The sequence below is a fragment of the Corvus kubaryi genome, unplaced genomic scaffold, assembly GCF_017639235.1.
Source record: "Corvus kubaryi isolate FWS band 111438036 unplaced genomic scaffold, C.kubaryi_AGA036_p1.0 37334, whole genome shotgun sequence".
NCBI lineage: Eukaryota > Metazoa > Chordata > Aves > Passeriformes > Corvidae > Corvus > Corvus kubaryi.
Window position 1 is genome coordinate 1181208 of NW_024581108.1, and position 23069 is coordinate 1204276.

Genomic DNA, 23069 nt, shown 5'->3' on the forward strand with positions numbered 1-23069 from the left:
TTGGAGTGTTTGACTGCAGGACTTGAGATTTGATGTCTGAATTGTCACTGGCAGAAACTGCCTCACCTTCCTGGGGCTGCCTTTCACCAGTGACTGCTCCACTGCCTTGTGAGGGTCTTCTCCCTGGTTCCAAGCTGGGTTGAAGTTGTTAGTGCTGCTTTCAGGCACAGTAGCACTGCAGGGCTGGTTTGCTCTTGCAGTTCAAGCCTATTTTCTTGACATTCATTTCATAGCAGAGTGGCAACTTTTTCCCCTTTAAGATAATGCCAACGTGCAATCAAGTTGGCAATTTTCTAATTGAGAAATGTCTCTTTTTGTTGTTTTTCCCCCACTTAGATCCTCTCTCAGCCTAACCTGCTCCCTCCATTGGTAAGAGCCCCATTTACTAACACCTTCCCAGCGCCTGTTCAGAGGCTGCCAGTAGTTCTGCATAGTCAGATGCCGTCTCAGATGACCACAGGCCTTATGAGCCACCCTCAGTTACCACGTGTGGCCAGAGGTCCTTGTGGATCAGTACCTGGAGCCAGAGGCACTCAGGCCCAGGCTGCGCTGAAGGCTGAACGAGACATGAAGGTCAGTATGTGAACAGCAGTGCTGTTAGCAGCAGTTCAGTCTGACAGCTCCTAGGGCAGGGATGTGTCTGCAAGTCATGGCTTTGTAAAGGGGCCTCTGGACCCCAAGCTAGTAGCCAGGCCCTTAACAGCTGAACACAGACCTTCTCTAAGCCCTGATGTTTTTTAATAAGAATTTTAGACTAAAATATTTGTAGGGAGCTTCCTGTCTCAAGTGGTCTTGTGGTCAGCAGTTGTGGAGCTGCCACTGCTGTCCAAGGCAAACTCAGGTGTCAGGAGCCTGGTTATTTTTGAATGAGCACTGAAGCTGCACACCTACCTGTTAGCTGTCATTTCATCCTCAGCTCCTCCTGTTCCAGCTAGCCTCACTCCTTGGTGACTCTGGAGAGTCATTTCCCAGTGGTTTGAAGTGCCTGTGGTGAATTCTCAGTGGTAGAATGCAGTACATGGTGCACTCCGCAGAAGAGAGGGCTGCATTTCAGTAGCAGGTGATGACAGTCACCTAACTTGTTACAGCACTTTGGGACCCTTCAGTTTGAGGCACTCTTCTTCCAAGGCAGGACTGCAGTGTGGGACATCTGTGTGGGACACCTTTGGACACTGAGCCCGTTTGCTGCAGAAAAGAAGTTGTTTGAATAGATGGTACTTAGGAGTTCCTTCATCTGCTGCCATTCCTGTAACCCATGCACTGAGGTGTCAGAGCAAGAGAGTGTGTTGTTCTGGTTATGCATGGCTGTGGGAGAACTGATTGCCCCATAAATTCTAGATGGTTGGTCCATTTTCTACCACCAGTTTATGCAGCCTGTAGATTTACCAGGTGATGCTTAATACATTGTCCTGAGTGTGCACTGTGGATTGAATGTAGCCAGTCAGAGCAAATACTAACATGCAGTTCTGGTGTCCTTAATCTCCTGCAAACACTGCTGAGAGGAATGAGAGTTACTCTGTCATGCTTGGTTACTGGTGATCAAGTCATCCAGCCTTAAACTCAGGGGATGGCTGAAATTTGGGCAAAAGGTTTCAGTAAAATCAGGCTGTTGCTGCAGTCCTGAACACCAGAGTTCACAGGTTTGTTTTCTGTTCTGTTGCTGCTTGAGTTACTTGGAGCAACTACGCAGTGTGAGAGCCAAGGCCTCTTGTTCCAGACTTTTGCTGTTTTGTCCTCTGTTGTTTTTTGTGTGTGTGTCCCAGCCCCGTTTTTTGTAAAAAAGCAGAAAATACTCAGAGAGGTACATGGAGGCTTAGTGCCTGTATGTGGGGTTCCTTGTGTTAAGATAGTCCTTTTTATGGTAAAATGAAAAGGTGTTTGACTGCACTGGGCTTTATTGTTCAGCTTCCAAAAGATCAAACTCTTAATGGAGTCTCTGCAGTCTGGGCAGGAAAGCCAAGTGCTTGCTCTGAAGTGTCTGATCTGCACAGTATGAAAACTGGAACTGGAACATGTTACAGAGGCTGAATTCCACAGGTGCAAGTCAGGGTTACTGGTAGGATTCAGAGGAGGGAAGGAAGGGGAAGGCAGACAGTAGTTTGTGCTGCCTGGGATAAGAGCCTGCTTGGAGCAGGAAGCAGATCAGCCTGCAGTTCACACACAACACAATATTGACCCTGGTTCAGTTACATCCCAGCTGCAGACTCCACAGTCTGTGTCAAGAGCCATGGGGGGGAAACGGGGTGCTCAGATTGTGCTGCTGAGAGAGGCTGTGTGCTCTGGAGGGACAGCACACAAGCAGGAGTGGTCCTCGGGGCCCACAGCAGTGTCATGCAGGCACACCTGCCTCTGCTGGTGTCTGACCTGTGCTCAGGAGGAGGCTACAGTTTGAGCCTGCTGTCAGCAGTGCTCATACTGATAACTGCATAACTGCAGTATTAGTGACGTAAAAAGATGTTAGGTAATACTTCAAACTGTTGTCCCTGATTCTCATTTTCGGGGAAGGATTAGGAAGAGCAAGGGAAGCCTAGGCATGGTGTTAAGATGCTGCTGAGGATCCAAGCACCCAGACGTGGTGACATCAGGGAAGCAGCAGGACGGACATTGCCCTTCTAGGAAAGTCTGGCCACTGCGGTCAGTCCTTCCCCTTTCATATGGGAAATACTTGTGAAGTCACTCCAATTCCTATGCCTTCTCTTCAGTAAATTTATTTTTTCCCTCTCTTAAGGCAAAGCAAAGAGCAGAGGTCCTTCAGTCCACCCAGAGGTTCTTTTCCGAGCAACAGCAGCAGCAGAACAAACCCATAGGAGGCAAAGCCCCGAAGGTGGAGGAGAACGGGAGCAAACCCACTGAGGCAATTGCTGACTCTTCAGGAGTCTGCCAGGACAAAGCCGAGGAAAAGCCCACCCCTGCACCTGCTGCCACACCGAAACCTGTTAGAACTGGACCAATCAAACCTCAGGCAATCAAAACCGAGGAAACAAAATCTTAGAGGCTGTGTTCCCATGGAGGGAGGGGAGGGGGTGGGCGAGGTGTCAGCAGCGTCAGTTGGTAGCCCGAAGGATGAAGAGCAGCCTGCTCTCCCTGCCGGGCTCTGAGCAGCCCCAAGGGGCACAGAAGCAGCAGCAGTTGTGGTGCCAGCTGCTGTGTGTCCAGCTGTGAGCCCCTGGGCTCTCAGGGCTCACATCTGCTCTAACAGCAGGAAGGCTGCTTTTGGGGTGTGCACGTCCCACATGTGTGCACCTGGTTTGGCTCGCACCTGCCCACTTCCCAAAGCCTCAACGCGGAGAAGTAGCAACAGCAGAGAAGAAGGTGGGGAGGCATTTCCTAGCTGACACGGTGACTTCTCTTATTTTCTTCAGGCTCTGATCTTCAGCTGCTATTTTATCTTTTTACAAGCCCATGAGTATGAGAACAGGCAGATCTGAAGATGGTGCTGGGCCAAGTAATGTGTGTTAAGTTCTTAGTGACTTAAGAAGCTTCTATCTTGTATAAACAGAGGGCTCTATGTATTTGCCACGCAAGGTTTAACCTAACACAGAGTAATGCTGGCAGTGTTGGATTTCCTTCTGAAGGCAGTGCTTTGCTGGCTGCTGCTGCTTGGATGACAATTTACTGCATTTAGATCACCATATGAAAAAGCTACTTGGCCACCTGTGCCCTCTCCACCCGCTGCCCCCTCAGTGGCTCTCACCCCTGGAGTTGAAGGTTCGTTGCATCAATAGTCAGATTTGTTCCGTTCACCCCTGTCCAGCTGTCTTTATATGATGCGAGTGGTCCCTAAACGGTTTCCAGTTTCTGTCTGTAACACAGCAACGAGCACTTAAACTGTGCCACAAGAATAAAAGAAACCTTATCAGATGAACTAGAGTTTTATCTCAAAGGTGCATTCTTTATATCAGAGCTGCGTTGCACCACCTCCTTGCCCACAGTGTGCTGGAAAGTAGAATCAAATCAAATAAATGCCTTTTTAATTGTATCCTCTAGTATTCTAGCTGTAGGACAGTACTGTATGATACTTCTGTGAATGTAAGATATCCTGTACCTGCTTATGATATGTAGTAGTGACTGTGCTATACTGGAGCTGTTTTTAATAATGTTATTCTAGAGGTTTTTTTCCAGACAATGATTGAAAGCTAATAAAAAGCACCAGGTACCACATCAGTAGCAGAATTTGCTGGTTTTTTCTGGGATTTTTTTTTTTTTTACATTTTTGGAAGGAAGAGTTGAAAGTCTAATGTGTATAATTTTGTTCAAATGACTGCAGAAGCTGGAAAGGCTGTTGCTGCTATTGATGCCTAGTGAATCGCTATTGGTTATCTTTTTATATAAATATATATATAATTTGAATTTTTGGAAACTAGCTGTGATGTCAACTTTGGAAAAAAGTATCCCACTTGTAGTGTGAGTTGGCATTGTACAGAAATTAACAGCCATATTGGTCTAGAAATGTTAAACTTAATTTTTTTTCCATTTGTACAGGGGTAACGCACTGTATGAAATATGTACGGTCTTATTTACATGGGTTTGATTACAGAAACTAATAAAGTATTCTCTAAATAAAGCCCCCGGCTGCTCTCGTGATTGGTGCCGTGCTGCAGGAGGCGAGCGGAGCGCCCGGCGCCGCGTTTCCAGGGAAAGGCTCCCAACGCAAAGTGCTCCCAGAAGCTCCGTTGTGTGTATCCTGGCACTTCCACAGCCCTTCTCCAGCAAAGGGCTTGCAGGACGTGGCTGCCACCCCTCGCCCTGGAAGGAGCCAGGGGGTGTTTGCCAGGAGTTCCAGCTCCAGCTGTTGGAGCTGGCAGTTGTTCCCAACTGGAGCCAGGGTGACACCGGTTGTCCCATCAGCTGATGAGTGACAACACCCGGGCAGCACCGAGTTCAGGGAGCCCTGGCCTGAGCCTTCCCTGCCCCCCTCCCTGGGGCCCTGACCTGGGCTGTGGGATTTGGGACAGGCAGTACATGATCAGCTGGCCACCAGAGGGAACTTGCTTCCCACAAACACCAGGAACCTTTGGTGTCTTGGTCTCTGAGAAGTAATTGCTGCCTGCTCTGCACCTCTGAGGAAAGGGAGGATCCAGCCAGGAGTGTTGGGGTTGGCTCTGCAAGCACCACCAGGAGCTGGACAGGTTGACCTTTGGTCAGAGGTGTTGCTGACAACTCCATGGTGGGTTGCAAAATGGCAGCTTGGGGCCACCAGAGAGGCTGGAGTCCTTTCCTGCCCAGGCTGGTTTTGTTCAGGGTAAAACTGCAGCAATGTGGAGTAAATAAAAGGTGCTGGAATCCACTAATGTAGCTGTGGGCAGAAGGAACCTCTCAGCAGGTAACACTGTGGGTAAATCACCTTTTTCAAAAGGATTTGTGAGCACAGCTGCAGTAAATGCTTGGAAAGGAGGGTGGACATGGATGGACTGAGTGAATGGAGATGCTGCTTCCATCTATAAATGTGCTATAAAAGTAACTGAGTTGTGATGTTTTCCCTGCTTTGAGGTTGCCTTTGGCCTGTTTTGTCTTGAAAGGACACTCCAAAAATGGGAACTCATTCACCAGACTGTTCTATTTTTAAGGAAATGCTGCTGAAAGGATGAATGTTAAACTCTGTAGTAATAAAGCTATTGGGAAGTCAGAGGAATTTCCCACAGTTGGCTGTGGGAACGTACTAGGCTTTGGACTATTTTGTGCTCAGAGCAGAACAAGGGGAGTTATTTCTGCAGAAGTTTAATTAAAAGTAAATGCTTGGGCATTCTGTGCTTCCAAATAACCCAGGTTTGATGTGTGCCTTAACAAAACCTCAAACCACCCCAGCTGCCTTTGAGGCCAAGTGGAGCTTTCAGTCATTGACCCCAGTTCGCTGAATATTTTTATGATATTTAATCAGATAACTTGCTCCTGGCTATTTACACTGGAGTAGCTCTTGCTTTTTTAATTTGAGTGGGATTTGGTGTGTAATCTCTTTTCTGGTCATCAGAAATAATTGTGCTGAACCTCCCAGACATTAGGGAACAATTTTGTTTGGGGAATTCAATTTCTTTTTCCTTAATAATGTTGAGGCTGTGAAAAGGTTGTAACTTTTCTCAAGGGCAAGAGCCAGAAGGGGGTTAAATGGGACTGGGGCCAGATCCAGCAACCCCCTGGGCTCAGGCTGGCTTCTTGCTGGGCTGTGGGCAGGGAAGGCTTGTTTTCCCAAAGCCTGTTAAGTAAAACTGTGTATTCAGCGCTGTTCAGATCCAGCCCAGCTTTCTGGAAATCCTGTGTACACTGGCTTGTCTTCCTTTATTTTCTTAGTCAATTAAGAGATGGACTTGCCGGCCTGAGAAGGCCCCAGCGTGGGGAGGGGCGGGAGCTGTCTGCCCTCGGTGTCTGGGCTGGCCAAGGTGCTGCTGCTCCCCGGGGCTCTGCACAAACCCTGCCTTTCATCCTGGGGCTTGGCTCACACCCCCAGGGAGCTGCGGGGTAAAGGGGGGCTCCAGCCTCACCTCCCATCCTGTTTTGGGACAGAAATACCTTTCTCCCATCCTTGGTAGCAGGTTTGCTGTGCATTGCTGGCTCTGGCTGCTGCCTGCTTCATTCTCCCCGGCCCTGATGGGCACCTGACAGCCCCTGGGTGACCCCCGCTGCTTCCCTCACCCAGATCCTGCCCTGGCCCCAGGGCTCCCCAGCTCTGTGTCTGACAGTGACAGGGGTGACGTGTTCTTGATCCACCTGAGCTGAGCAGTGGGGGCTGGCAGAGCCCTGCTGCAGATCCTGGGGCTGCTGGGACATCACTGGCCAGAGGGATGCTTTCACTGGCCCTGGCTCAGGTGAGAATCCCAGCCTGGTTCTGGGCCTGTCTGGAAACAGGAATGGGTCTTTCAGCCTCCTCCCTCCACATGCTGGGGTCCCACCTGCTGCCTGCCCTGCAGCTCACCAAACACCCCAGTCTTACACATACCATCTCACTTTTCACAACCATCACGTATTTTTCCAAAATAAAGTGTGGAGATGATGAATAAGCCAAATGCTTCATTATGATATGCAAATATACAGTGCTACACTTAAGACAACAGTGTTAGTGCCAGGAGGACAGCAGTGGGGTGAAGCATCTTACTGAAAATCCCTGTAGCTGTAGGTGATCATCACAAGTGTGCCACTGTGTTCTCTGTCCTTTTCCACTGCTCCAATACATGGTGTATTTCTGTCAGAAGCTGCCTTTCAAATGTGGCATTTTCCTGCTCAAGGCTTTACAGCTCCCCCCACCAGCAGCTTCAGCCTGTAGGTGCATCAAGAGGGGCACCAGCCCACCACACTCCTTGGAAAACAGGTTTGGAAAGACGAAGGTGCAAGGCAGCAGCAGTGCTGGGCAATGTTTATTGGGCCAGGACGCTACACAACCCCTGGGGAATGTGGTTGCTGCTGACCTGAATGCCAGAGATAGGGAAAGAAGCCTCCTCCTCCAAGCTTCCTACAATAAATAGATAAAACAGCATGTTTTGGACTGGTGGGGGGAGAGCTGCTGGCCTGGAACGGCCTGTAAAGCTGAAGCACATGGCTGGGAAGGGCTGGGTACTGAGAGGTCACCCAGCTGCAGGATGCTCTGCCAGCACTCCTCACCCCTGTTCTCCTGGCTGCTTTATTTTTTCCCCAATAAAACAAGGCTTGTGCAATGAGTGTCTGTATTCCCTGCTGCTTTTGAGCCTACTTGATGATTTTTGAAGGTGGCTGAGCTCCAGGATGCCCCTGGGCACTGGGAGTGTGGGATCTCTGCAAGGGAGCTCTGCAGAGCCTGGAAACAACAAACCCCGACCCCACAGAGGGGATCACTGCTCACAACTAGGGAAAAACGTTTATTTTAAGGCAGGGCCCTTCTGGACAGCGCTTCTACTCTTCTCTGCCCAACCTCCACCATGCCTGAGTCCTCCCTGCTCCAAATTCGGGGTGGCCAGGCTGGGTGCTCGCAGAGGGTGCTGGAGCAGCTCAGGCCTGGGTACTGCTGTGACCCATCCGAAACCCGCCGAGGCTGACGAGAGGCATTTCCCTGGCTCTGCCAGGCTCTGGAGCAGCGCTTCATCTCTCTCTGCTGCACTTGAGCACAAAGGGGTGTGGCTGGGCAGCGTGTGGCCCCCAGCATCACCCGAGGTGGCGCTCCTGGCCGTGCCGGGGGAAATGGGGCGGGAAGCAGGGTGCCAAGGCACGCATAAGGGTCCCGGGGGCCGAGCCGGCGCATTGCCAGCCTCGGCTCAAGCCCGGGAGAGGCGGACGGGGTAGGTGACCATGTTGAAGCTGTCCCAGGCAAAGAGCTGCCGCTCGGCAGGGTTGTAGTCCAGCATGCTGAGGTAGCGGAAGCGGTTCTCGAAGGGGATGCTGAGGGCCCGGCTGGTGCCGGTGGCAGTGTCGTAGGCAAAGTTGATGGTGGCGTTGGGCGCCGAGTAGCTGCTGACGGTGTAGAGGGTGCCGCAGATAAGGAAGGAGTTGGCCACCCCCCGCTTGCGAATGTTGGTGTCCCAGGTCCGACGAATCTCCAGCGTCTCGGGATCCAGCTTGGAGAGGACGATGGCTCCCCGCGCCTTCTCGGTGCTGTAGATGACCCAGAGTCCCGTCTCATCCACCGCCAGGTCGATGTCGGTGTAGCCCCCCCAGGAGTAGGGGTACTGCCCGTGGTAGCCGGCGCCGGGGATCTCCCTTTCGGCCGTGATGGTCTCTCCCCGCAGATCGTAGCGGGCCACGGAGCGGGAATGGCGGAGCTGGAAGAAGAGCCCGCCGCGGTAGATGACGGCCCCCGTGCTTTCCAGGGGCCGCGGCAGGATGTGCACCTTGGCGGGGTAGCCCCGGGCCAGCTGCTCGGCCTCCTCGTACTGGAAGAGCTGGCGCACCTCGGTGCCCACGGTGTCCACACGCCAGGTGTTGTCCCGCGTGAAGGGGGGCACGGGCTCGGGGTCCTTCATCCACACGCCGTACTTGCCCGCGATGGAGTCGGCCCGGCCAAAGACCACGGGCTCTCCCACCCACACCAGCTGGCCGCAGCCTGCTCGGGGACAGGACGGGAGAGAGAGTGGTCACCGCCAGCCCCTCGGGAGGGCCAGCGGCACTTGTGAGCAGCGGGACGTGGGGCCGGCCCGGCGTGCCCGTACCTGAGTCCTCCTTCCCCGGGCGGCCGAGCGCCGTCTCCTCCAGCAGCCGGGACACGGGAACCTCCGTCCTCTCCGACTGCAGCTCCTGGTAGGCGAGGGGCTGCGGCTCCCAGCGCGGCGCTGCAGCGAGGTGAGGCACAGCGTGAGCGAGGGCTGAGCCAGCCCCCCTCACTGCCCTGCCTGCTCCTGCCGCCTTCGGGGGGCTCCGTGCCGGGCCGCTGCCCCCCAAAATGCCGATGCCTTGGTCAGGAGCCCGGTACCCCCTCCCACTGTAGCAGGGCACATCTGTGACCTGCTGAGAGGGACCCTGCTCCGCTGACGCTCTTGTCCCCCCAGGTGTTTAATTCCCTTTGGGGGAAACTCTTCATACCCCAGATTTGCACGGTACCCTACATCCCCCCTCTGCTGCGGGGCAGGCAATGGGATGGCGACTCAGGTATGGGGCAATGGGCTGCGACCCCCCAGCAAGGTTGAGCCCACCAGGGTCCCCAAGAGTGAGGGGCAGCAGTGGGTGCAGAGTATGGGGGCCGCACGGGGACTTGGCAAGAGCGGAGGAGCCAGCGGCACTATCGGGGAGCCGGTGGCGAGGACGCACAGGGGTCCCGGCCCGGCACTTACCCTTGGCGGGGGCGCGCAGCGTATCCCGGCCGGGCCCCTCTCTGCCGGGGGGGCAGCGGGCGGCCCGCAACCGGGTGATCTCCTGGGCGCTGCTCTCCAGCCGCCTGCCCAGCTCCTCTTTCTCCCGCTCCAGCCGCCCCTTCTCCTCCTCCAGCCGGGACTTGGCCCGCAGCAGCTCGCCGTACGCAGCCTCCAGGCGGGCGGTCAAGGCGACTTGCTGGGGGTCCCGTGCCCCCCCCGGCTCGGCTCCTCGAGGCCCCGAGCCCCCCATTCCTCGCTCCAGGCTTTCCAGCCGACTCAGACGGGCGGCGAGGGCGGCCAGCTCGGCGCGCAGCTCGGGCACGCCGCCGGCAGCCTCGGGGCAGGCGGCCTCGACGGGACTGGCGACCGTGAAGGAGTAGGTGCAGTGCCCGGAGCTGTCATGGGCGCGGTGGAGGAAGGCGGTGTCCGCCCGGCCGCCCAGGGCCACGGACCCCCAGAGCAGCAGCCAGACCCCCAGCATGGCCCCGGCGCCGCCCCTCTGAGCGCGCCGGGCACCGGCGCCCGCATTTATAGGGGAAGAGGGTCGGGGCGGCAGGGGGCGGGCGAGCCGGAACCTTCCAGATGCCTGCGGGGGCACCGGCACTGCCCTGCTGCCTCCCCGGGGCCGCTGGCCGGGCTGGGCGGGCGGGGCCGTGTGCCAGGGGTGACGCCGGGGGCCGGGGCGGGCGAACTCGGGGCCGAACCCCGCGGGGGCTGCTCGGGGCCGCGACCGGAGCCGAACCCGCCGGCCCCGCCCCCGCCCCGCCGGCCCCGCCCCGTTCGTGTCTCCGCCCTCTGCCTGCCCCACCATCGGTAGCTCGGCGCTCGGTGCGGCGGGCGGAGCGCCGAGCGGTCGCTGTGACGGCGGACTCTCCGCGGTACCGGCCATTTCCCGCCGGCCCGGCCCTGCCCGGTGAGCGCGGGGGCTGCGGGGTCCTGTCCTGGGCCTGCCGGACGCTTCCTGCTCTCCCCTCTAGGCTTCTCCCCCCGGGCACGGAGCCCCGCGGCACGGACCGGCCATGCCTCCCAAATTCAAGCGGCACCTGAACGACGACGAGGTGACGGGCTCGGTGAAGAGCGAGCGGGTGAGTGCCTCTCCTCCGGGGCGCAGCGGGCAGACCGTAGGGTGGCCGGGTCGATGCCCACCGTAGGGGTCCCTTGGGCGGGTCTCCTTGTGCTGCCGCAGCCTTCAGCCACGGGGCCCAGGAGCCCGGAGCGCTGTGACAGCGACATTCAGTCAGTGAGGGGCTGTCCGAGCGCCAGCCCTGACCCGTGTGTGTCAAACCAGCTTCGTTACGGCTGTTTTGGGAACCTGTTGCGGCTCCCTTAGTCTGCATCCATGGCCATGAGATCCCGGTGTGCCTCAGTCTCCTGCACTCCCGCAGAGCCTGGCAGGGACACGTCCTGGCTCTCCTGCCCACGTTGGCTGAAGGACTTGAATGAAGTCACCCTGTGCTTTACAGCTGATTTTTTCTCCTGTCACCACGGTCCCCCCACACTTTAGGTTTTGAATACAGGTCACAGCAGTTGCCTGATTTGGACAAAGTGGATTTAACCTGCTGGGGTCAGGGTGTGCTAAAACTCAGTTTAGGCTGTGGTCAGAAATGCTGCTGCAGCTCACGACAGCTGTCAGCGAGATGAGGAGCCCGTACTGCGAAGGCAGTTTGCTCCTCTTTTGAGGGAAGCAGTGGCTGGAACTATTGCATGATCTGGCAGGTTTGCTTGAGTTGATTGAGCAAATGTGACAGGATGGAAATGTAGGTGAGCTTCAACATCAGAGCATCAGGCTTGCAGGTGGGAGCCCAGATCTACACACAGGAAAGCAGCAACTGTTGGTACCCCAAGGACCATGTGCTGAGTCCCAAACCTTTAGTGTGCCACGTCCCCCTCTTGATTGTTTTTGACCCTAAGCAGAAATGTTTTCATCCGAAACATTCAGGCTTCAGTGGGGTTGCTTTTTAAAATCAGTTTTTGGATCATCTCATGGAGTGTAGTGGATCAGCAAAGGGGAGCTCCAGGGAGCCCTTTGGGATGAAGCAGAGGAGCTGCCAGACCACTCTGCCCTCCCGCCCAGGTGGTCATCCCTCTTACACCTGCTGCTATCACATGGTGGAGAAACCACGTCCTCCAAATCCAGAGTGGATCTGATTTCCAGGGTGGATGGGACAGCCCAAGGTGGCTGTGGGTGATGCTGATGGTTTTGGGTGCAGGGCTGGGATTGTCCCTTGAGCAGAGAGGGCCTTCCTGCAGTCAGAGGATGCTGACTGCATCCTAAGAGCTGGCAATGTGTGCGTGAAATGGTGGTTGCTTATTGATGTGATGGTTTTTCTGTGTTTGCAGAGGAACCTGTTGGAGGAAGACTCGGATGAAGAGGAAGACTTTTTCTTGTGAGTTGGAATGCAGTGTCATACCCGCCTGCAGCTCTGAGACCGGGGACTTGAGAATGAAAACCTTTGATTCCCTTTGGGATGATTTTCCAGAGCCTTGGCCTTGAGTGTGAATTAACAGGTGTGACCTTTTGTAAGAGTGAGATGTCCCACATATCCTAAGACATGGGAGGGACTGATGGGAGGTATGAAAACAATCCTCCATGCACAAGGCGTTGGTTCTCTCCTGTGTATCTCTTGGGTCTGGTTTAAAAACATGATTTCATTGTACCTTCTGTCCTGATTGCTCTTTTCTGCCTGCAGGAGGGGGCCTTCTGGACCCAGATTTGGACCCAGGAATGACAAGATCAGGCAGTAAGTTGTTGTTTGTTAGTCTCACAGAGATAATAATTTATTCTGGCACTGTGAGCTCCTGCTGCTGTCTTATCAGAGTATTTCTGTGTAGCTCATCATATGAACATTCCTTGTGCCTGTGTTCTTCTGACTGACATGTCCTACCCCACGTGTCCCCAGCTAAAGGAAATCTCAGCTTTGATGCAGCCTATCAGGAAATTGTGTCTTGACAGAGGCAAAGGGATAGGATTACATCACCATAGCTTATTGGAGTTTCTGAAGCCCTTGCTGTGTTCTGGTGGTGACCTATTCCATGCTTTTGTGAGGCTCTTCCTCTAGAGCATTAACCCTGGATTTTAACCTTTCCTAGCACCATTTTTTATTGTTTTGAGGCTTTTTAACCTCATCCTGTAACATACTCCTTAAAGTTTCAAGAAAGTAAGTTGTCAGGAACACACCAGGACCATGGATTTTGGGCAGCAGCTGGTCCTCTGGCTTCCTCCAGATAAAAACTTGATATAGGTGACCTGAAGATGAGCAGTGACTCAGTGGGGTCAAAGCAGCTGGAAAACAGGAAACCATTACAGCTGGAGGAGGAGTAGCGCAAGAAGGAAGGAGTGAACACCCTGGATCCTTCTCCCATCGAGTCATTTCCTGGATGATGCTTGTTCAGGGCTCCAGTTTTGCCTGTCCTTTCCTGTGAGGGATGTGGTGGTGGTACTTAATCAAAAGTGTGGGGATACTCACAGACCCCTGGTCTGTGTTGCCTGGTTTCCTTTCCTGATCTCTGTGGAGCCAGGACAGAGATCTGTGTGAGGACTGATGCCTGGGCATTATCCAGACTGGGTCTTGTTTGCAGCCTGAGTGTGGCTCTTGGTTAGGGATTTTTTTCCATGCCAGGAAGAAGCCAGCACAGGTCTGGGATGACTCATTGCCACCATCAGCATTAGGCTGTGCTTGCCACATTATCTCGAGGAGTGAAGGGCACTTGAGTTGCACAAGAGGCAGAGGGCAGGTGATTTCACCCTGAGTTTTCAGGGCATCTCTGTTCCCTCCAGAGTGTGAGGATGCTGTTGGTAGAGATGAACTGCTCCTTGGAGTAAGCCAGTGTAGATAGAGCCTTCCTTCTAGGGCATGGCCAGGCTGATCTGGAGTGAATGAGAAAGCTGAGAATTGGGTTTATGAGTGGGGTCTCACCTCCATGAAGAGGTGGAGACAGGGTAGTGTCTGTCCCTTCATCTTCCTCTGCTGGACAGCATCTACAGTGTCTTCTGTGTTCCCTGTTGGTGGGAGAAAACAGGAGCTCTTCTCTTCCCTCTGTCTTGGCCTGGCAGAAGGTACCAGTGGCTTAGGTAGAGGATGACACTGCATCTTTGAAAAGGAAGAAAAGTGAAACAAGCATTTAGCCAGGAGCTGGTGGGTCCATAGGTGTGACATAGATGTGACTAATGCCCCACACACATGAGGCTTGCCCATTGCCAGAGATTGCCTGGGTATAGTAGATGTGGCATGGAATATGTCCCTTAGGGTACCAAGTGGCTACATCTATGTAGTATCTAGAGCATCTATTACAAAACAGAATTTATTTTCTGCTCTCATCAGTGTTGATTGTTTTGTTTAATAAGCACTTACACCATGCAGTCATCACTCCTTGTCATGGAGATCATTAGGAAGTTTCTGATCAGTTCAGCCCTTGTGCTGGAGGGATCAATGCCTGCTCTCACAGTGAGTCAGTTTTCTCTGTATCAACAAAGAAAGGGTTGGGTTGCTGCTGAAAAACTGTAAGAAAAAGACATTTTAAGGCGGAATTTGAGCATTTGGAGAGCCAAGGCATAGCTGGGCAAAGCTAGAGAGGCCATGGCAGTAGGGGCTGGAGGAACGAGGTGTGAAGACAGGTGTAAAAGGAAACTGGCTGGAGGATTGGGTAGAGGAAAAAATGATGGGATTATGGGAGCAAGGCTGTGGAACATGTTAAACGTGAGGGGCAAGATTGGAAAGTTTTCCTAGTTGTCCTTGGCAGGAAAGGGGGATGGATTGGGTCAGGGTGGAGTTTGGCAGCAGAGACCCTCAAGGCCAGCTTAGCCGTGGGGAACACTGCAAACCTTGTTGGGGAAAGAGGTGAGTTACAGTCAGCAACAGTGACAGGAGGAAGTGTCAGTCCCCTTCAAGCTGTGCTTTGTCCTGATGTGTCTGGAAGCTGCTTGGTTGGGGTAGACTCTCCTCTGGTAGTTGAGAGGCTACATGGGGTCCCTTTGGCTCCCTTTGAGACCTCCCATTCCCAGGGTGGGCTGGAGCTGAAAGGCAGCTCTTAAAGGGCTTTTATCCTTTTCCCCAAAGGTACAAAGAACAGGTAAGAGATCTCCTTTCTCTGCCTTTGCTTCGAGGCTTTGGAAGAAGTGCTGAATGTGTGCACGAGAGCCTTTTCAAGGGAAGGTGGGATGTTCACCTTCCACCTGGATTTCTTTTATTTGGAAAAAGAGCTGCTCATCACAGACCATCTTTTCAAAAATTCTGCTAAAATCAGTCCCTTTTCTGTGCTGCTTGACTCACTTTAGTGCTGATGTTCGTGCTTTCAGGGAACTGTGCCATTGGCTTCATGTTCATGCTGCTGCTGAGGCTCAGCACAGTACTGGGGTTCCCTGGGAGCCTCTTGGTCGCTGTGAATCCCCCATTGTGCTGCTTAGGGTAGTCAGCATTCCCAGCCCCTGGGACTTCGCCCTGGTGGCTCTGTCTGGCTGCAGGCCCTGAGCAGGGGGAAGGTCTGGGGAATGGTTTGAACGCTTGAGGCAAGAGCTGACTGCAGCTTCCCAGGGCTCATTGCAGGTGGCTGGTTGTGCAGTGAACCCCAACCAGAGTCCAGGCTTCCATATGAGGGTGATACCAAGACTATGTTGACAGGCATGATTGTTGGATATAATCCTTTCAATGACTGAAAGGCTTCAGGGAGGCATAGACTGCTGTTTTCCTCACAGCTGTGACTAAGCAGCAACTTAAATCCAGGGATTTGCAGCATGGTTCAGCGCTGTTACCCTGTTGTTGAGAACAGCAGGGCTCTCTGCAGAGAGCTGTGCCTTGGGGAGTGCTGTGCAGCGCTGGCCTCCTGCCTCTGTACCCTCCATCTGCCTTGGCTCTCCTTCCTGTTCCCTCTTCCCTGGGTGACTGCCACAACGAGGGGTGTTTGGGGTGTAATTTGCACCATAATACACACTATTCACATCACTGGGGTGGAAAACTGGAGTGTGTCATGCTGGCTATAAACACCTGGCTTTGGAGACAAGCAGTAGCGTTGGGCAGCACATCCCATGGTGTGTGCATGCCTGTTTACAGTGTCTGGAGAATGTAGCACCCTGACCAGCCCAAGCAGGTTTTCAGTACCTAACCCAGTGTGGCCAAAATGGAAAGGCTTATTCCTCCCACTCTGGAACAGCAAAGCACAAGAAAAGAGAAGTCTAAAGCAAGCTGAGTGCCATTGGATCTCATTGCTTTGATGGTGTACACTTGCTGTTCTTGTTAAAAGCATCAGACTTGCAGTAATTAGGAAGAAAGAAGGTCATAGGAGACATATTTCATGCTTTTGCCTTGCTCCCTTTCCTGGCAGGTATTTATTCCGCTTTATTTCTCTTGGAAATCTGGCAGGAGTAAAGCTCATGAAGTGTATGTGTCAAAAGCCCGTAGCTCCACAACAGGAAATACACTTCATATTAGAGGACTCATTCCCTCTTGCCAAATAAAACAAGAAAATATTTTCTTCTTGATGTGACTTGAGTTTCCTACTTCAAGCGTGCCAAACTAATGGCAATTTTTGAATTTGTTCTGAAGCTGGTGGGCTAATACATAGGCTGGGCATTTTTCAGCCCCCTCCTGGAGAGGCACCAGTGCAGCAATGAAGAGTGGGAGAGAGCAGAAAGCAAGGGCTGGCTTAAGGTCTGGTTAAGACGCTCTGTGGAGGTCTGAATTTCCCTGGCTTGGCCTCTTCCTTCCTGTTTTTTGCTTTGTTGTTTTGTTGGGTTTTTTTCCCAGGGTTCTCTTTTACATCAGATGCCAAATGGTACTGATTGTGTTACCCAAATGCATCTGTGTTCCATGGGAGTCAACACCTCAACATCTGTGGGAGTTTATAAGCCTTGGTTTCTTTGTGCCTCCGTTCTCCATCTGTGAAATGTTTTGTTCTCTTGGGGACAGCTTGCCCAGGGTTTGGGCAGGTAGCAAGGGCCCTCAGCATTTTGTCAGCAGCTCAAGTGAGAAGAGACAGGATGCTGAGAAGCAGCTTGGGCAGTAAGGGTCTGTGCTCCATAGGTCTCCCCCAAATGCTGTTATCCACCACAGCAGCTTGGAGTTACCAGCCCATTTTGCCTCCAACACTTTGGGTGTCCCAGGACTGGAGCAGCACCCCTCAAGGCTCTGACCTGCACTGGCAGGGATACAGGTAGTGTTGCATTGCTCTGCAAGTTCCTAGATGCACTGTAACCTTGCACGCTCCCACTTGTTAGTTGTACCAGGATAATTTGGTTACAAATCTGTTGTGGGAGGAAATCTCTCTATTTTCAACACAGAAAATTATTTTAGAAACATTTACATACTGCAAATGTAGACTTCTGCGTGTGAAGCTGATGTTTATGGGCTCAGAGGTTTGGCCAGCTTGGCTCATCTGGGGTAGCAGATGTTTGTGCTTTTCCTCTTGCCCCAAGCTGTAGCTGCACTGCTGGCATTTCCAAGCTGGGACTTGCTGTGCCGATGTAAGGAAACCCCCTTGCAGAACATGCCTGCTTCTCATCCACTGCCCCAGGGATGGGCCATGGGGCTATGTGTCCTGCGTGGCGTGGACACTTTCCTGGGCAGCATCTGTCTGCATCCTCAGTGCCACCTTCTGAGCTTTCCCAACAGCAGCAGCTCTGCCACTCGCCTCATACTTTGTAAAACAAACAGTGGATCAGAACAGCTCCTGGGCATGGGACAGGTTCCTTCTGAGAGGTCTTTGGGGATTGTCTGTGCCCTTCCCCTCCACATTCATCCTGGCAGATGGCTTCCATCAGCGTGGAAGGCGGGAGCTGCCACCACATGGTGTAGGTGGGTTCAGAGAGATGCTGCTCCCATAGACTCTGCGATGCAGCAGAGAAGGCAGGTTCCTTTCTTATGATGTTCTAAATAAAGCAAATTTTTACATGTGCTGCTGGAGTCCAGCATGTGCCAGATCACAGCTGTTGACTCAGAAGCTGGTTTCAGAGGAGTTGCCTGGCTCTTCCAGCTCTGGAAGACACAGTGCCGTGGTGCTACAGAGCTTGACCTGAAAGGCTAAGATGAGAAACCCCTTCATATTTAGAGATGTGGAACTCTTCCTAGAGCTTTCTGGGGAGCAAAATGCCTTTTTAATGACTATTCTCACCTGTATTTGGAACAGGAAGTAAATGTGAGCAAGTGATGTGACCACTATTGCTGGTTGCAGCTGCTCCTCATCAGGACAGGTTTCTGCTGGGTAAGAGGCATGTAGCTGGCAGGAAAAATAGATCAGTGTGAACCTATGTCTCTAATTAATTAATTAATTAGAGGCATGGTGGCTGGGACAGAGCCCTATTTCTGGTTCTGCAGTGCCCCATTGACTGGCCTTGAGTCTGTCTTGGCCCCAGTTTCATGGGCCATGGGGGAGGATACACTGTTTCTCTTTGGAGCTATTTCTGTTTTGTTGCCTCCAAGATCCTGCTGTTGCCATTGACTTTCTGGGAACAGTATGTCTCAAACAATGTATTGCTATCCCCTGGGCCTCAAGAAAATTCTTACTTCTATCTCCAGGAAAATAAACATGTATTAGCTCCAAAATACAAACCAGAATGGAGCAGTACTTTTCCACCAGGAAAATTTTTCTCTCTTGCCAGTGTAGGTTTTTTTCTGGAGTGAATAAATGCATTTTTAATAACCCTACGGGTGTGATTTAGGCTACTGTTCACTGAAGACTACCCACAGAGTTGCGTAACCTACGAGAAGATGAATTATATCTTGTTTTAGTTCAACTCAGTCCTTTCTTTGCTATCCTCTTTATGCCCCTGGCAGAGTGGGTTTAATTTAGCAACTCAGTTCCTGGAGGAGGGAGCTGATTTAATTTCACCCCAAGTTACTGAGCAAAGGTGTGGTGTGGGATTCTCTGAAATGCAGAAAGATAAGGTATGGGTTTTATAGTTCTTTTTTCCCCCTTTGTGAGCTCTTCTGTAGCAGAGGTGCCCACCAACAGCAATTAGTGCTTTTTCATACTGCATTTGTGTGTTAAAGGTGCTAGAGAGCGTGTCCCACTTCTGCTGACTTCCCAGTGCTCTCTCTGAGCCCCATGAGTTCCCGTGCTCTTGCTGGCATTGCTGGAGATCCACCCATGCAATGCCATGCCTCCGGCTTTCTCTGCATCCCCATCAACCTCTTTCCACTGTTGTGCCCTTTCATTTTTGTGGATGAGCTCTCAGATCCCACCAGGCTGGGCAGCTCTGGTGCTCAATTCTGCCTCTCATGCTGCCTTTGCTCTGCCCCAGTGTCCAGAACCAGGTGGATGAAGTCATCGATGTTATGCAGGAGAACATCACCAAGGTGATCGAAAGAGGCGAGCGGCTGGATGATCTGCAGGATAAATCAGGTGTGATGTGAAACACAGCTCTGCTGGCCCAGTCCCCTCAGCTCTTCCTGGCTGCTGGGCCAGGTTAACCTGGTTCAGTTCAGAAGGCACCTAATGACAGACAGGGCTTACATTTCTGTCCTTCCTGGGAGTAGTGTTGCTCAGCCTTGGGCTGCAGATATGACTTTCTACTGACTCTCTCTCCACCTTTACCTGCTGCTCTGTGCAGAGGCATTAGTTTGGAGGTGTCTTTTCTGGGATCTAGTTGTTTCTTCAAGCAAAGGTAGATGGGTCTGTCTTCTGGCACTGTCCACTGGCTTGCAGAGCAAGTTCCTGTCTTCAGAGGGCAGCCAGTACAAAGGGACCACAGTAGGACTTGTCTGTGTGCTCTGGTAAAAGGTGTCACATTGACCCTGCTGTGGCTTTGATGAATCATGCTGTGGTTGGGTCTTTCACTGGATAAAACTCAGTGGAGTTAGAACAAGTGAGTGGGTGCTCTGACAGTGTGTGCACCACTGAATTGACTCTTTTCTTTCCATTAATAGACAGTTTATCAGACAATGCAGCAGCTTTTAGCAAAAGAGCCAAGCATCTCCGAAGACAGATGTGGTGGCGAGACTGTAAGGTGAGCAAGAAGGGGAACAGGCAGAGCTGCGTTTGTGGAAGGGTGGTTACCCACCTGCCCTGGGAGGAGATGGAGAAGCTCTGCTTCCTAGCTGAAAAGATGCTGGGAGGCAAAGGCCTCCTTTCAGGTCAAAGCAATTACCCCTGGCAGCCTGTGTAACGTGCCTGTGTGCTCCTCTTGCAGATGAAGGCGATCATAGCGATGGTGGTGGTCATTCTCCTGCTCGTGATCATCGGTGAGTAGCTCCACATCACCCCAGCCATGTCTGGCATGGACGTATTTATGGCACTCCATGCTGTGAGTGACACCGTGGTGCTGTTCTCCCTGGGGGAGAGCACCTGAGCCACTCCATGGGCTCCACTCTGCCTTAAGTCATCATAAGGGGTGCCTGTAGAGCATTCTGTGCTCCTTTTCTGCGAGGCTTAAAGGTGCACGCACAGGAGCAGGCTCAAACCAAGTCCTGTGGACTGTGACCAAAGAAAGCCAGCAGTGCCCTGCCAACCCTGTATTGACCCAGGGTTGGCACTGACTGATCCCAAGGCTGGTGGGAGTAAATGCAAAAGTTTCAGGCTAGAGCAGTGTCTTCCAAAAGCATCTCTACATGTATCAGCCACGTTGCAATGAGCCTGCTGTCTACAAATACTCTTCCCCAAAGTTGATGGGCTGCTTCATTTCCATCAAGTAGCTGTTGTGGCTTTGCAATTGGTCCCTTCCCATGCCCTCTGCATTTCCTGGAGCTCCCCAGAGCAGAGATGTCACTGCTTTTCCTACAAAACAGCTCATAATGACCAGAGCATGTTTCTTCCAGGCAGAAATAATTGATCCCTCTGCCTGCAGAATGACATGCTCCAGGGATCCAGGCAGCCCAGCATGGCAGGGCAGCTCTTCTGTGTCACTGGGTCTGGAGGGCTTTCCTCCCACTGAAGTGTCCAGGGGCAGTTCTGTAACTGTTCTTGTTCATTCAGCAAAGCCCTTGTAGCCTGTTGTCCTTCTACCACACAGCCTGCAGTGGGAGAGGCAGAGCTGGCAGCAGAGTTTAGAGAGAGAGATTGATGGAAAATCTCATCTGGTTTAGTTTTGGGGAGCTGGAAGGAGATTAAGGTAGCAGGATATGTTGTCTAGCACGTGTGCAGACAGCAGATTGCTTTAGCTTGCGGCTGGGAACACGCTTGCAGCTGCAGGGTGTTTGTCACTACAGAAATGGGGGGGACTCCCTGGCAGGGATGGGTGTGTGGTGAGAGCTTCTTTCTTTGTGTTTTCCAGTCCCCATAGTCCTGAAGTACCATTCCTGATGGGGCAGCTGGAGGCTTCGGTGGAGCTGCCTCTGGGATAACCAAACTGCTGTGTAATTTAAGTGATATATCTGTATATAGCTTTGAAGTTGTTTTTTCTCCTGGGAGCAGGAGGTGGTGGCAAGCAGCCAGTTCTAACAGAGCATTTTAAGAACTACCAAACAGCCCTTTTCCAGTTGAGTACCTGTTCCTGCTGTCAGACATATTTTTTTATAACACAAGATTCAGATCCCAAACTGCCTGTTTTGTGGAATTCTGGGTCTCTGGTTTGGAGCTGGCTACTTGCCCCTACAGTCTATATGTATATATGGTTGAGTTGTAATATTAATAATAATATGGTCTGAGCAGCTCTCTACTGCCTGCTGTGGAAGGCAGGGGGGACTCTGTCCTTGAATCAGAGAAAAGGAGGGGATAAATGTCTGAAGGAAAACATACCAATATATTATAGGGAACTGATTATTTTGAGGACAACTGCAAGGGTGTTGTTTTTCTCTTGTTCAAAAAAAAAAAAAAGAGAAAAGAGAAAAATTAAATTAGGTTTTTACAATCCAGAAGACTTTCTGGTCCTGCCATGGGAATGCACAAGCTCAGTGTTTTCAGTATTGCTGCTTACAGCTGTGACTAAAGACATTCCAGTAAACCTATTTTTGACTGTACATGTGGAGTTTCTGCACGTCTTCATAAAGTTTTCAGGACATTCAGGGCTCTCCAAGGCTGGGAGTCCCCGTTTCTGTGTTTTCTTAACCAGAAGTAAGAAGTGTGTATAAAACCCAGTAAGTAGGATGATTATATAAAGACACAGCAGGAGAACAATTCTCCTGAGACCCGTCCACAGTGAACAAGCCCACTTCATATTTAGAGCCCTTCACCATGATGTGGTGATTGTGGTCCTGAATGCCAGCCAATTTTGCTACCTTGTGATGCAGTGGGGTGGGGATTATTCCCAGACACGGTTGCTGGGGTGCTCAGGGAACTGTAGGGACCCCTGTGCTGGGATGAACGGGAACTGAGCTCCTCTGTCCATCAGTGGGACTGCGGTGTTTTGGCTGTTTCCAGCCTTGCTCTCAAGTGCTGGTGGCATTTCTGTCAGCCTTTTATTTTTGGGACCCTTCTTCTTTCCAGCCCTGAGCCTGGTGCTTTAGCTGAGTCAAGCTCTTCTGGTTCTCTTTTTGGTCTTTTCTGATGAGAGAAGCGTTATCCTGCTAAGCACATGTTCAAAACAATACTGGAGAGGGGAAATGGTGCCCCAGAGAATTTCCAGTGCCATGTCCCAGCTTCCTCTTCTGACCCTGTCCCCAGGACCTTGTTTCCACCTGAGTGCTGCCCCATGCAGAGAAGGGGATTAGGAGTGAGCACAGCAGGCTGGAGGGCTGAATGTGATTACAAGCTCCCTTGCCCAGCTGGAATATAAATAGGGCTTTTCCCCTCTGGAGACCTGATCTCTCCAGGTGGGAATCAGAAAGCCAAGCTGGATCTTTCCTCTTCAAGTATAGGCTGTTTTTAACATCATACACTCAGTGGAAGGGACAAAAGTCATCCTGCCTGTGCCTTTGGCTACTCTCTACCTGCAAGGGATCAAGAAGGTGGATGAAGAGGGACTGTGTCTGTCTCAGGGGGACTGCAGGTCTCGCTGAGCTGTTTGGTACTGTGTCCTGCCAATTGGAAAGTGAGTTAATTCACTCCTCGTGCTGGAGAGCCCTGCCAGTGCCTCTGCCTTTCTCTCCCAGCCCAGTCTTGCCGCTGCTGCCACCCACAGCAGGAGCTTGGTGCCACAGGAGTATGTGAGGACCTCAGATCCCTGCCAGCACCAGGTCTGAGCAAGAGAAGCAGTTTTTAAGTTGCTTGCTGGAGGCAAAGCCTGGCTTTGGCAAGTGGGTGCTGGCAGGACGAAGTCTGGGCCAAGCCCACCCCAGGCAGCTGAGCATAGGCAGCAAGCTCTTACCCTGGGAAAGCTGGAATTCCTCAACTTTGATGGAGGGATTTTGCAGCATTCCCATGAGGTTGGGGTGGAAATGGTTGTACCCAGGATGCAGGGCAAGGAAAGCTTCCACAACCACAGCCATCAGTGCACTGAGTTGCCAGAATTGGGTGTTT

At 52.2% G+C, this 23069-nt stretch overlaps 3 protein-coding genes and 1 long non-coding RNA gene across 17 annotated transcripts in view; 2 read left to right on the forward strand and 2 right to left on the reverse strand.

Moving 5' to 3' along the window:
- The window catches only part of PRRC2C (proline rich coiled-coil 2C), a 70589-nt gene extending 66025 nt beyond the window's left edge, over window positions 1–4564 (forward strand). For 12 of the 14 annotated variants that reach the window (XM_042029748.1, XM_042029755.1, XM_042029753.1 and 9 more), the window contains one exon: window positions 2729–4564. In XM_042029748.1, coding sequence (XP_041885682.1) covers window positions 2729–2992 — 264 coding nt within the window. In that variant the 3' untranslated portion in view covers window positions 2993–4564. Of the gene's footprint in view, window positions 1–336; window positions 2703–2728 lie in introns of those variants that run through there. The other 2 variants (XM_042029754.1, XM_042029762.1) reach the window with 2 other exon arrangements.
- A 2423-nt stretch (window positions 4565–6987) lies between these two features.
- On the reverse strand, window positions 6988–10396 carry MYOC (myocilin). Its single transcript, XM_042029802.1, has 3 exons — window positions 9726–10396; window positions 9108–9227; window positions 6988–9001 (listed from the first exon to the last, which is right to left on the reverse strand). Exons 1-3 carry the CDS (start codon window positions 10225–10227, stop codon window positions 8217–8219), a joined length of 1407 nt encoding a protein of 468 aa, XP_041885736.1. The 5' UTR covers window positions 10228–10396; the 3' UTR covers window positions 6988–8216.
- Window positions 10397–10563: 167 nt separating this feature from the next.
- Window positions 10564–21631, forward strand: VAMP4 (vesicle associated membrane protein 4). The gene is made up of 7 exons (XM_042029814.1): window positions 10564–10831; window positions 12087–12133; window positions 12437–12487; window positions 18979–19079; window positions 19604–19683; window positions 19867–19918; window positions 20947–21631. The coding sequence occupies exons 1-7, from the start codon at window positions 10766–10768 to the stop codon at window positions 20973–20975; spliced, it is 426 nt and encodes a 141-aa protein (XP_041885748.1). The 5' UTR covers window positions 10564–10765; the 3' UTR covers window positions 20976–21631.
- On the reverse strand, window positions 12437–14954 carry LOC121665508. Its single transcript, XR_006016377.1, has 2 exons — window positions 14099–14954; window positions 12437–13837 (listed from the first exon to the last, which is right to left on the reverse strand). It is a non-coding gene; the product is annotated as an uncharacterized LOC121665508 (long non-coding RNA).
- Window positions 21632–23069: the final 1438 nt, after the last annotated feature.